Source organism: Austrofundulus limnaeus, unplaced genomic scaffold, assembly GCF_001266775.1.
Source record: "Austrofundulus limnaeus strain Quisiro unplaced genomic scaffold, Austrofundulus_limnaeus-1.0 Scaffold163, whole genome shotgun sequence".
NCBI lineage: Eukaryota > Metazoa > Chordata > Actinopteri > Cyprinodontiformes > Rivulidae > Austrofundulus > Austrofundulus limnaeus.
This window is the reverse complement of record NW_013952565.1, coordinates 81,998-95,509: the sequence shown is the minus strand read 5'-3', so window position 1 is coordinate 95,509 and position 13,512 is coordinate 81,998. Positions and strand designations below refer to the sequence as shown.

Genomic DNA, 13,512 nt, shown 5'->3' with positions numbered 1-13,512 from the left:
GTTCAATACTTTTTTATCCACTGTATGTATACAGTATAAACTGAAACAGACTAGTTCATCCTAAATTTAACATAAATTAAGTATTTTAATACAACAGTCATTTCTGCATTTTTGGCAAGATCACCTCCTAATAAATGTCCTTACAGAAAATCTAACTGCTTGTTTTTATTCCATAGTTTTATTTCTACTACTTAAGTACAAAACATATCAGATACTTTAAGACTTTTACTCAAGTAATATTCCTAAAGGAGACTTTAACTTTTACCAAAGTATTTTTGGTAAAATACTTGTACTTTTACTCTAGTAATATTCCTAAAGGAGACTTTAACTTTTACCAAAGTAGTTTTTTGGTAAGATACTTGTACTTTTACTCAAGTATCACTTTGTGGTACTTTATACAACCCTGGTAGAAAGCAACTTGAGGCCAAAGCAAACTGACTTTAGGGTGGATTAAGACAAATATTCAAACTGATTCAAATATAAACTTTGTCTACTAAACAGACACGCTGCACAAACCTGCCTGTTTGTTTTCATAACTTTGCTGTTCAAGTCTCATTTCCTTTTTTCAATTTTTTAAAAATATTTAGTTAAATGCAAAACAAAGTTATAAGCCTACTTCTGAGTGGCTGTTGCAGAGTAACTATTTCTGTTTCGGTCCTTTCGTCTGCAGGTTTTGGAGGTTGTGTTGACCTGATAGTAGATGGTGTGTCATTTCTAAATAAGATTGGCATCTCTCACACTGAAAATCCCCTCCATCATGACTATTTAGAAAATACGGAGCAGCTGGCTCAGAGCTTTGCATACTTCTTTGCACCTGGAGCTGCAGCAGAGTGAGTGACTAATACTTTATTTTCCCCACAGTTTTAAAACAAAACACACTGCAGCTGTATGCAGATGGAGCACAACTCATTAAAGAGATCCCCGATTAGTTGTAACGTTAGACTTTATTTGATAAACATATACTTTAACTGTAAAATAAAGACTGTAAAAATACTGTAGGATGTTTAGTTTTTATAATTTTGAAACTAAAAATTTAAAAATATATTACGCAGACGGGGCCATTTTATTTACACGCAAAGCATTCTGGGTAAATGATAACATCAACTAAGTCATTGGTGTGCGAGGCTGCTAGCGAGCTATATCCACCCTGAAGGTTAATCTTGGACAATATCTGATGATCGACTCTTTTAAATGAAACCAGAGAGCGTTGACAGAGAGGAGAAGGTAGAAATGACTCAGTCTGGAACTGAAAATATGGATGGAGGACCTCAGTTTAGCTTGTTTGTCGCACTAGCACCGAGCTAATACATATAAGGCAATATAGCATGAGGGCTAACAGGCTAAGCTGAGGTTCTTCTTCCATGAAGCAGCTCTGTTGTCCTCCATCTATATTTTCAGTTCCAGGCTGAGTCATTTCTACCTTCTCCTCTCTGTCAACGCTCTCTGGTTTCATTTAAAAGAGCCGATCATCAGATATTGTCCAAGATTAACCTTCAGGGTGGATATAGCTCGCTAGCAGCCTCGCACCGAGGACCTATCCACGTCATCATTTACCCAGAATGCTTTGTGTGTAAATAAAATGGCTCCATCCGTGTTAAAATGTATTTGAAAAAATTTACAAAACTAAACAGCCTACAGTATTTTTACGGTCTTTATTTTACAGTTAAAATAAATGTTTTTCAAATAAACTTTAATGTTACAACTAATCAGGGATCCCTTTTAATAAAGCAATAATGTTTCAGCATATTTTCTTTGTTCCATCCTGCAGACGATTTATGTTGAATGAAACCCTCTTCAGTGAGCTGGTGGAGGAGGCTCGTGACTTACCTGGAAACAGGTGGTCTGTAGGTGGCAATGCTCCAGTAATGGCAGGTCGCATGGCAACCGAGGGATGTGACGTGTTGTTGGGGGGAAGCTTCAGCACAGATTTTACAGAGGTTCTGTCTCAGCACATCACAGGTACATACACTAACACACTGAGTGAAAAAACAACGTTTATTTCATACCTGTGTCTGCATGCATTTGTGTTTTTCTGCCTGTTGGCAAAATATTACACAAACCACTGGACAAATTTAATGAGATGCTCAGAGTGGCCATTAAACATGCAACATTTCTAACTGATTGATTCAAGATGGCTTTTAAGTGTCTTTGACGTCAAATTTTTGTAATAAACAAGAATGCATTTTTGGAAAGATAACATTTAACATATTGCAAAACAAATTTCACGTTACTCAGATGAGCGGTTGTTGAGATATTTGCATGAGAAGAAACAGGAAGTGATGTCAAAGGGGAATGTCAGCATGTAAACAGTGTTGTTACAAAATCTAACACAGACAGAAGAGAAGAATCTGTTTCTTTAGATTATTTTCAGTCACAAAAAGAGAGATGAAGCAAAGTTAAAGTTAAAAAATAAAAATTTTAATAAACTGAGACCAGCGAGTTTATTTTAATGAGTTCCTCTTTGATGTCACTTCCTGTTTCACTTTGGCTGAGCCAAATTCAAAAGAAAATAGGCCAGTTATGTGACAAAATGAGTAAAATCATGTGTACCATGCCAATTTTGTTAAGTATGAAGATGCTTTCTTTGACTTTTGGTATTTGAAGGATAGGCATGTCACATGCACTTTAAACACACACAAATGGCTGTAACTCTGTGAAATTTGCAGTTATAAACTAAAATTTGTTGCGGTAGTAGCTGAGAATCATACTCAACACATACTCTGAGCACTGAGGGTTCACGCAGGATCTTTTTCTTTTTTGTAATGCTGGCTTGCAGAAACACTTAAAAAAATAACGTGTTTTTTTTCCTCCTCCATGGAATACTTCTTTCATTTTTCCTTGTTTACTCTTTTTCTATAAAACAAAAATTTTCCCCTCATCAGTGGCTGGTAAAGAGATAGAGGAGCCAGATATTCATCTGATCCTGGAATATTCATCTGGTGCTAGCTGGGGGCGCTACACTTCTCGTAGAGCCAATAGGTACGTTAGGACAAGAATTTCATTAAAATATATTTAGAAAATGAAAGATTATGTTCTTAAATGGTGTTTGTGCATTTACGCTTATACACATCTGAGGCTCTGTGTTAACCTACAGTGATATATAATCAAATATTCATATTTGCTCTTTTTCTGCAGATACATCATTCACAGTGATGACCACAACCCCTATTTGGACTCCATAGAAGACTTTTCAAAGAAACTCAAAGACTTTAGACCAGATCTGTTAGTGGTGGGTGGGCTACAAATGATGGACAACTTCCCTTTCCTGTCAGGTAAGAAAATAAACTATTCCTTTTTCAGTTATTGGCTTTTCTTCCAATAGATACTTCTCATTAGCTGCATTTCCGTTGCAAACGTGCGCAAAGCTTTGTCGATATTCTGTTAATGTTGAAAAAACACAGTTTCGCAACTACAGTGTTTCCATTAAGTAAGAAATGCTATTAAAGTCACGCGTGAATACGTTTGTTCTCGCGACAAGTCATTACAAACATGGTGGCGATGGATGTAAATACATAGTATACTGCTACCACGACACTAACGCTCATCAGAGGAGACGTCAGCGTCTTTTTTATCTAGGCTTTCCAGTGACAATTTCCTACTTTGGAGCGGCTACGTATGCTGTGTTTTTGGGAAATTGTCGTCGGTGAGTTTACTATTTTATACTACTTCTGTGATATTACTACTATTTCTACTTCCTGTTATCTTCTTCATCATTGTCTTTTTCACCAGTAGAAACAGCCGGTTGTTGATCACGTGACTCCCGTGATGCGAAAAAAGTATTTCCATTGCAATTTTGCGAAAAACACCAATTTTGATACAACCGAAATACCACCTCATCCTAGCGCAAAAACATTTTGTCGAAAAACGTAATTTTTTTCTAAATTGACACGTTTCCATTGAGCAAATTTATTTTCAAAATTCTAATTTGCACATTTTCATGGTCAATGGAAATGCACTGAACGACATCCGGGCATCTTTTGTTTTTGGCCTGTTAGTGTTTAGCTTAAAGTATGAACCAATTCAACAACAACCAAAACAGAAAAGTTAACAGCAAAACTGACAAATGTCCAGAACACTTTTTCTGCTCATTAAGGTTCCTTTTTTTTTTCTTCTATCTCTTTTTTCAAAATATGCCATATTATACTGTCTTTGAATTGGTCTGAGCACTCTGGAATGCTGGGATGGTGTGAAATCTTCAACAGTTAAACGTGGTCAACCATAACTCACATTGCTTGATGATAGCGTTTCAGCTGCTTCTCCTTGGTGCCTTTTTCTTTTGTTGATGACTGTCAGGAATAAATGAAAAAACTTCCCCACATCCAGCACAGTTGTTTCAACCAACACACCATTATCAGTAAAAAATTATGTACTGTTGTCTAGGAGCAACAGGAAGTTGCAGGGATTGTGTGCCCACAAATATGTCAAAATGATCACGTCAGCAGCTCGTCACCTCATTTAAATCTTCAGCACAGTAACTGCTGGCTTGCTTTATCTTGTCTTTGAAATGATATTGTGTTGACCCAAATTAAGAGTTATATTGTAAAATCTTGTCCAGCCCTGGTCTGAGTACATTGCTCTTAGGGCTGCGCGGTAGATGGTAGAAACAATATGAAGTTGGCCTACGGTAGAAATTTACTCTCTACCGTCCTGTCGACAGTTGCATCATCACATCTGTGTCAAAAGGGCTGTGAGTGCAGAGACAACTGAGCAGGAGGAGTTCGAAATATAATGAAGAAATTAGTGTTTTAAAACACTTACAGCGGGTGAAATAAGTATTGAACACGTCAACATTTTTCTCAGTAAATATATTACTAGAGGTGCTAATGACATGAAATTTTCACCAGATGTTGGTAACAACCCAAGTGATCCATACATACAAAGAAATCAAACCATAAATGTCCAGAAATGGAGTTATTTGTAATAATGTGGAATGGCACATGGAAAAAGTATTGAACACACTTACTGAAATTTATCTAATACTTTGTACAAAAGCCTTTGTTGTCAATGACAGCTTCAAGACGCCTCCTGTATGGAGAAACTAGTGGCATGCATTGCTCAGGTGTGATTTTGGCCCATTCTTCCACAAACAGTCTTCAAATCTTGAAGGTTTCGTGGACCTCTTCTATGAACTCTGATCTTTAGTTCTTTCCATAGATTTTCTGTTGGATTCAGGTCAGGTGATTGGCTGGGCCATTCCAGCAGCTTTAGTTTCTTTCTCTGAAACCAACTGAGAGTTTCCTTGGCTTTGTGTTTGGGCTCATTGTCTTGCTGAAATGTCCAGTCACGTTTCATCTTCATCATCCTGGTAGATGGAAGCAGATTTTTATCAAGAATGTCTCTGTTCATTTTTCCACTCATCCTTCCTTCAATTATTTGAAGTTTGCCAGTACCATATGCTGAAAAACAGCCCCACACCATGATGTTCCCACCTCCAAACTTCACTGTTGGTATGGTGTTTTTGGGCTGATGTGCAGTRCCATTTGACCTCCAAACATGATGTGTATTCTGGCATCCAAACAGTTCAATGTTGGTCTCATCTGACCAGACTATATTCTCCCAGTATTACACAGGCTTGTTTAAATGTTGTGCAGTAATCTTTAAAGGAGCTTCAACATGCTGTTTCTTCAGCAGTGGAGTCTTGCGTGGTGAGCGTGCATACAGGCCATGGTGGTTCAGTGCATTACTTATTGTTTTCTTTGAAACAAACGTACCTGCTAATTCCAGGTCTTTCTGAAGCTCTCCACAAGTGGTCCTTGGCTCTTGGACAACTCTTCTGATAATTCTTTTCACTCCTCTGTCAGAAATCTTGTGAGGAGCACCTGGTCATGGTCGGTTTATGGTGAAATAATGTTCTTTCCACTTCTGAATTATGGCCCCAACAGTGCTCACTGGAACCTTCAGAAGTTTAGACATTCTTCTGTAACCGATGCCATCATTATGCTTTGCAACAATAATGTTGTGAAGGTCTTGAGAGAGCTCTTTACTTTTACCCATCATCAGATGGTTCTTGTGTGATACCTGGCCATCATCTGGGACTGAACCAGCTGATATTAACTTGCACTGACAAGGGGCAGGCTTGTTTTCTAATTACTGAGAGAGTTCAGCTGGTGTCTTGGCTTTCCATGCCTTTTTACACATCCCTTTCTTCATGTGTTCAATACTTTTYCCCTGTGCCATTCCACATTATTACAAATAACTTCATTTCTGGACATTTATGGTTTGATTTMTTTGTATGTATGGATCACTTGGGTTGTTACCGACATCTGGTGAAAATTTCATGTCATTAGCACCTCTAGTAATATATTTACTGAGAAAAATGTTGACGTGTTCAATACTTATTTTACCCACTGTATAGAGAGAATAAATCCTCAAAATTCCCCCCTGCCGCTGTAGAAAAGTTATGTCGTGTCGCAGGATGTGGGATCATTTCCTCCCTCCCTCCCGCTGCACGTTGCGCAGAGCGAAGCCGTAGTTTTTTCACACCCAAGTTGTCGGAGAAAAAACTTGGTTTTTCTGTATTTTTACTCACAGAGGTGATGAAAAAGACGTGGATGTTCGTTCAGTCATAAATCCATCTTGCTAATGTAGGCTAAAGTCGGCTTCTGCTCTGAAAATGAGAGCGCAGCAGAGCAGCAGCCAATAAGTTCAGCAGGCTATGGCAGGCAGATGTTACATTTATTTGGCTTCACCACACTTGCATTCCAGTTATCTGAAATAGTTTTGACAGGACTATGTGCAGCTTAAGGTCCTGTCACACTATAATGTTTTAGACAACATAGAATTGTTTAATGTCTAAATGACTATTTTTACTTGAAGCACTGGTTATAACATCCACTTTATTTTGATATTGTTGAAAATTTGAGAAATGTTTTTGTTGTTGAAACCGTTTTACAATATATAAAACATTATTCTGTACTTCTGTTATGTTCATTTACACTACAGCAAAAGTATTGGCTTTGATGATGATTACAGTTTTCTGTACATTATCTTTGCTTTTTATGATAATTTTCTACTGCGATATATACAGTTACCGTGAAGGGATCCAAATTTATACCGTGATATGAATTTGAGGTCATACCGCCCAGCCATAATTGCTCAGTATACTTCTTTTTTTCCTTCACTTATCTGCTTTTTTGTGTCTACAGTTTCTGTCTGACCTTCTACCTTTTTTTTTTCTTTATTCCAGGTGAGCGAGAGGCCGTCCTCTCTCGGCTGGAAAACCTGCTGTCCTCCTCGTCTTCTCAGATCGGCATACATTTTGAGATGGCCAGTTTTGTGGATGAAAGTATTGTGGAAGACCTTCTGCACTACGTCATCCCCCATGTACGTTTGACTGAACAGTGCAAGTAAAACTCAGATTAAAGCTAGAATGAACACACTAATGCAGTTAGAAAAACTTTGTTTCTTCAGAGAGGCAGTGTAAAGAAAACCTCCATATGATTGATTTTTCTTTCACACAGTTGAATTTGTCTCTTTATGTTTGCAGTTATTTTCTACATGGTGATGTGTGGAGAAAAAAGGTTGCTTCAGTGTGTTTTTAATGTTTCTTTCCTCTGCCCAAGGCGGACTCTTTGGGGATGAATGAACAAGAACTTCCTAACCTCCTCAGCCTACTCAAAGGCTCCAACATCACCGTGCTGTCAGATCCAAACCCTCGCGTAGCCACGGTCCTCGACCAGATGAGGGAAGTTTACCGTATTCTGAACCAGCGCCACACGGACGGCGACTGGGACAGTGCCGGGTCGAGAGGTAAGCCGCTGACCCGCCTTCACGTCCACACGCTGGCCTTTCAGGCCATGATCGTGACCCGCAGCTCTCAGTGGAAGAACACCATGTCGGCCATCGCCAAGGCCTCGCTCACCGCCAACCGTCACGTCTGCGGCTCGAACGACATCGACCCCAGCAAGGCCAGGCTCATCATGGATGACTCGTTTTCTGTCAGTCACCGTAAGGGGAGCCAGAGGATCCCTCTGCAGGAAACCAGACCTGTCAGCTGCTGGGACGAGGACGACTACCAGATCTGTGTGGCACCAGTGCTGGTGTGCACCGAGGTTTATCAGACTGCTGGTGGAGGGGACAACATCTCAGCTGCTGGCCTGGTGCTGCAGATTTAAAATGGACACCAACTCTTTGGCAAACATCGTGACTCTGGAAATTTGATCTGATCTCAGATACTGACACGGCTATCACCTCTGCAGCTCACGGCCCAAAGACTGACAAGAAATTAATTTCTGTTACCTTGAGAGTCAGATCATGGATGGCAGAATTGAGCCAAGCCAAATAATTATGAATATTGACTCAGTTTTATTTTTTGAATGGGTTGCAGTGGTAAAGTAGGAAAGCAAAAACTGCAGTACTCCAGTCAGAAATCATGAAGTTTGTTCTCAGAACTTAGGTGTTTATTAGGTACTTGTTTTACAGTGTACTTGGCATTTACTCTCTTCCAATTTGCATAAATCATTTGCTTCCACTTTAACTTTTAGAACCAAAAATCCATCATCTGACTCTCAATCTTCTGAGGCCTTACATAATAAACCTTGGGTCTGGATAAAATAAGAAAGGATGGAGTTTGGATAAAAACTGATGTTTTGGGTCAAATTTGGTACAATATGATAAATTGTATTTAAAATATTTTAACCGGTGTTGCAGCTATGCAGTAAAACTTTCTAAAAGATTGAAAAAAAATTAAATCTTATGAATTCTGAGCAAATTAATTTTTAATTTAGATGAGCCAAGCTTTAGGTGGGGACAAACCTTCCTTTTTCTTCTGCTCTGACTCTTTAAGACAAAGATTCATGGTAGAAGGCTTCTGTTCTTCCCGGCAGATGTGAAAAGTGTGCATGGTGGTTTATTTGTGTTTGGATCGTCACATCTTTGTGGTTTTGGTTTCAGTGCAGCATTGTGTGAAAACCATGCAGAAAGACCACTGTTGGCTCTTTATGATGTCAACATTTTCCACTCCGTTTGTTTCTCCTTTAATTTTCCTGTTTTGTTTTTTCCATAACTTTCTGACAGCTTGTGATTCTAAAAGGACCAAAACAAGTAAAACTGTCCTGGACAAGACTGAATTCAGGGAAACGTTACTAAAACGTTTATCTCAGATTGTATTGCTGGACTGAGTGGAACAAAGTCTCCTCTTCAGTTATCTGTACTTGAAGCCACAGTGATTATGTGCTTTTATCCCAGCTGTTAGTGCATCATTCATATATTATATTTTCTGTTTAATCTTTGCCTCGCTTGGATTAGAAGTTGAAATGAGATTTGTGGGTGTTAGAGAAGACATTTTACTACCATAAATTGTTGAATTTGTTTTATTTATTGATGCAACTGAACTTAAATTGGAACTTTCATTTATTCCTCACAACATACACAAATATACATTCCTTCTGTCAATGTTTTACCAAATTTATCTTTATTTATCTTGTGTAAACGCTTCATTCTGAGCACATTGATTTTGTTACAATATTTTAGGTCAAGAAAGGAGAATATAAACGTGTGGAAATCCCTTTAAATTAATTTTCTTGCGTACAAAAATTGTGTTATTTAGATGTCGATTGGTGCAGCTGGGGTTTAATGAGCCGCCTTCTGATTTTACTGTTGGCTATTTGAGAAGATATGAAAATATTCAGGTTTCTGATTTTCTTTCTATGTGAATTTGTTTTAAAATGTGATTATTTACCAGCTGGATGAAGTTTGGTTGTGGATTAAAATCAAACTGTAGCATGAACTTGTATTCATTAAAGGGGACTGCTTGTGTTGTCACCATTATCAGACTTATCTAAGCTTTAGATAAGTTTAAACATCTATGTTGAATAATTTATCTGTTAAATCTGCACAAATCATTTGAGATTAAAAAAATCTATGCTGATTAACATTTATTGCATTTTAATTTCTCTTATTGACAACTTTTGTTCTAGTTTTAGCTACAAGTGTGGAAAGGTGGAAGTGTGGAAGGAAAAATGATTTTTTTCCTTGATTTTTCTTCTTAGGAACAACTTCACCATAACTTTTTTTTTTTATCACAACCTGAACTATGAATATTTTTATTCTCACAAAAGTTATTTTTTCCCATTTCTGCCACTTTATTCTATATTTTATCTCCATTTCATTATTTTATTCATGTTACTTTGTTCACTGGCTGCAACAACTCATGTCTTCAGCACCCCCATTTTATGCAATTTTAAAGTTTCACAAATTTTAAAATATAAAATTATTTTATATACTGACATTAAAGATCCAGTCTCGTGTATATATAATTCCGCGTCCTGCTGCAGAGTTTGTGGGAAGCCTTGCTATTTTCAGACTCAGCATTTTGCCTGTCTGTATTTTGAGCCCAGATTCTGGGTCTGGTTTAGAAGCTCTTAAATGCAGCTTTCATGAACTCAAAACCAGAAGCACAACGCAGTTCCTGCTGGTTGTACTGCGAAAAACATTTTAAGAGCACACAGCAGCAGTATGGATTATATGTTTTTATTGTGAAGTGAATCACACCAGTTATCTTAATGGACTGTTTATTGGGGGTTATTCATTCGTGTCAATTTAATGACTTGGATCTAAGTTATTTGAATTCTAAATGATTTTTTGAAAAAAAGCTGAACAGTATATATGTATGTTTATACAATAATACAACCCAAACAGATATAGTGTTTGTGGTATTTCCTAGAAGGTGTGCTGACTATGACTAGTTGGCCGATCACCTCCTTATTTATATACAGCAGGTAAAATAAGTATTGAACACATCAACATTTTTCTCAGTAAATATATTACTAGAGGTRCTAATGACATGAAATTTTCACCAGATGTCGGTAACAACCCAAGTGATCCATACTTACAAAGAAATCAAACCATAAATGTCCAAAAAATGAAGTTATTTGTAATAATGTGGGATGGCACAGGGAAAAAGTATTGAACACANAAGTTCAGTCCCCTGGCAAGGATTTCAGTTTCTGGCTGGGTGAGCTGTCTGTCAAACAAATTCTTCACCCACTTCTCTGTCTCCCGCCCCTCTGCTTTGGAAGCGGTGTGCTGTCCAAGCGATGTGCACCGCGGAGAGAGTCGAGTTTCCAGGAAAGCAAACTTCTTCTGTTGAGTGGAGAGTGGAGAGTATGCTACACACTGCAGTTAGCTACCGCTCTGTCAAACTTTCCAGTTTTTTATGACACTTCACCAAGTGATTCCTGAGACACACATAAAAAGACAGTTGAATGGGAAATTGTTGGTGCCAGGATGAAGTTGTCCCATAAGGTTTTCCGCATAAAACTGTATCTTGATGTGCATTAGTTTTTCAATACCATTAGCATCGCAAGATTTGTTTAGTTTACACATCTGTAATGCACACCATTCTTTTTATTTGTTTATTTTTTACCAACCACCAATAACCTTTACAAGAAACAGTAGAAGAACCAATCAAATTTCTTGAAGATAAGCAACCTGAGAGCACGATTTGCACTCTGCCAATTGTTGGGTTTCACCCTGGTTGACATGACAGCCGTTAATCGATGTTGTTTGTTGCTCCCCATGCGTCGAGCTCATTACACATTCCTCCACATGGACAGCTAGCACCTTCTAGTCTTGCATTATTACTAAAATTAATATTTGTTTTTTAAAATATCTGTGCTTTCTGGTCGTTTCAACTTAGTGTTTATCCAACCGAATCATTCCAGTTTCTTTAAATCCCAACCAAAATAGTCATTCCAACCAATCAAATCTTTGATGAACTCCACCCACACATCAAGAACCTCCCACTTAGGGACTATAGAGACCCCTTTCTCCAGGCAGGAGTAAAAACACCACCTACAACACTGGCTGCAGGTGATTGTTATGTTTTTCTGTGCATGTTTACACCCTGCAGGCTCTGAGTGTGTGTCATCATCCACGCAGTCTCTGTACCCAGTTCATCGTGTTCAGGGTCACAAGAAATAGATCTAGGTCAGCCATCATTGGACGAGAGGACAGATTCACTCAGACAGGTCCCCTCTTCTACCTCCGATCATTTTGAACAGAACATTTCTGAAATAACTCTGACCTTCACAATAAACACAGATTGGGAGCACACACAGGACCGTTGACTTTGCTAAAGGGCAGAGATTAAGTTATGAGCCAGATTGGACTGGACGTGACTTTTTACTTCTTTAACTGAATTTAATTTGATTTCCATGTCTTTTATTGTTTTACAATTAATAGTTTAAAGCCTTTCAAGTCGATTTGACAAAAGTCTCATGCAGGTTACACAAATTTGACAGCCCAATAAAATGTCAGTTTGACTGCTGTTATAAAAATGTAAAGCCCTCAGGGTGACCCTTATAAGTGTGAAGTTTTTTCTAAAGAGAGTTTGTCATTGGTGTTATGATCTCATTTACTCCTTCACTCGTGTCGACGCTGCAACAAAAGCTTATAGAACTGTTACTCAGAGATTTAAGTGGATTGAAGTGGAACTCTTAAAATCTTTACATGGTAATTTATACAAACAATTACTCCAGCATAAGCGTCTCATTTAACTGGTATTTAAATAGACGTCAATAGGTATTTGAAAGCAGTTGCATCAGCTAGCTGTACACTCTAAAAATGTTTTGTTGACTCAACTTTAAAAGTTGTCACAACAATTTCCAGCTTTTTAGGATACCAACATTGCCTCCTATTAAGTAAATCCAACATGTAATTTTAGGTTTTATCAGGTACGAGGTTTTAGTCAAACTTTTGAGCAATGCAATGACAAACAGACGCAGAGACAGAATAAAAAAAGTAAGTGCTTTTATTTACAGGTGATGTGGTTTTGGGGTTCAGTCCTGAAGGGAAGAGGGTCTTGGTGAGTAATGGAGCAGATAAATAAATGAAGAGGGTTTTGCAGGGGAATAAGTTTTGTTATTAAAGGAGGGAGGTGAAGGCTCAGCACTGAGAAGTTGGTCCAAGGTATCCAGGTGAGAAGAGGTTCTCTGAGGTAAGTGGTGTTGTTTCCATTTAGAGGCAGACAGGCAGCGCAGCACAAGGACATGTGAGTGGCTCTCTTTCAGGGGCTTCGGGATTACAAGAGGAAGATCGTCCAGGTAGAGCTCAAAAGGCATGTGAGCACAAAGAACAACAGGATTATAAAATCTCTAAGAAAAATCTCATGAGGGGCTGAGAATCATACCAAAGGTAAACGATGCATCAGCGAAGAACTCTTCTTCTTCTTCTTCTTAGTTATTTTTTGGCAGTTGGCAAACAACGTTAAGGTGCATTACCGCCACCTACTGRTGTGGAGTGTGGACTGGAACAGCTCTCAAAAAAAACTATATTATTTCATACAATCGAGTCTGTCTTAAAAACTTTAATAACAATTGAAAGGTTTCAGAATTTGAATTGCTTTGTAATATTTCTATAATATCAAATCTTGTTTTAATTTCTTTGGGTCTTTTAATCAATTGATTTCTTTCATTTTGGTATTTTTTGCAATACCAAAATTTTCTATATCCTCATCTTCTCCACAGTAATCACATTTTCCATTATTATGTTTTCCAATTATAAATAATGATT

At 38.0% G+C, this 13,512-nt stretch overlaps 1 protein-coding gene across 1 annotated transcript; it reads left to right on the top strand.

Annotated features, from left to right (window-relative positions):
* Positions 1–670: 670 nt before the first annotated feature.
* Positions 671–9,874, top strand: adpgk2 (ADP-dependent glucokinase 2; the record flags this gene model as incomplete). Its single annotated transcript, XM_014017183.1, is given in 6 exon segments — positions 671–830; positions 1,769–1,959; positions 2,883–2,979; positions 3,136–3,272; positions 7,187–7,323; positions 7,563–9,874. Coding segments are annotated over 6 exon segments (1,274 nt in total), but the record flags the coding sequence as incomplete, so codon positions are not given.
* Between the last annotated feature and the right edge of the window lie 3,638 nt (positions 9,875–13,512).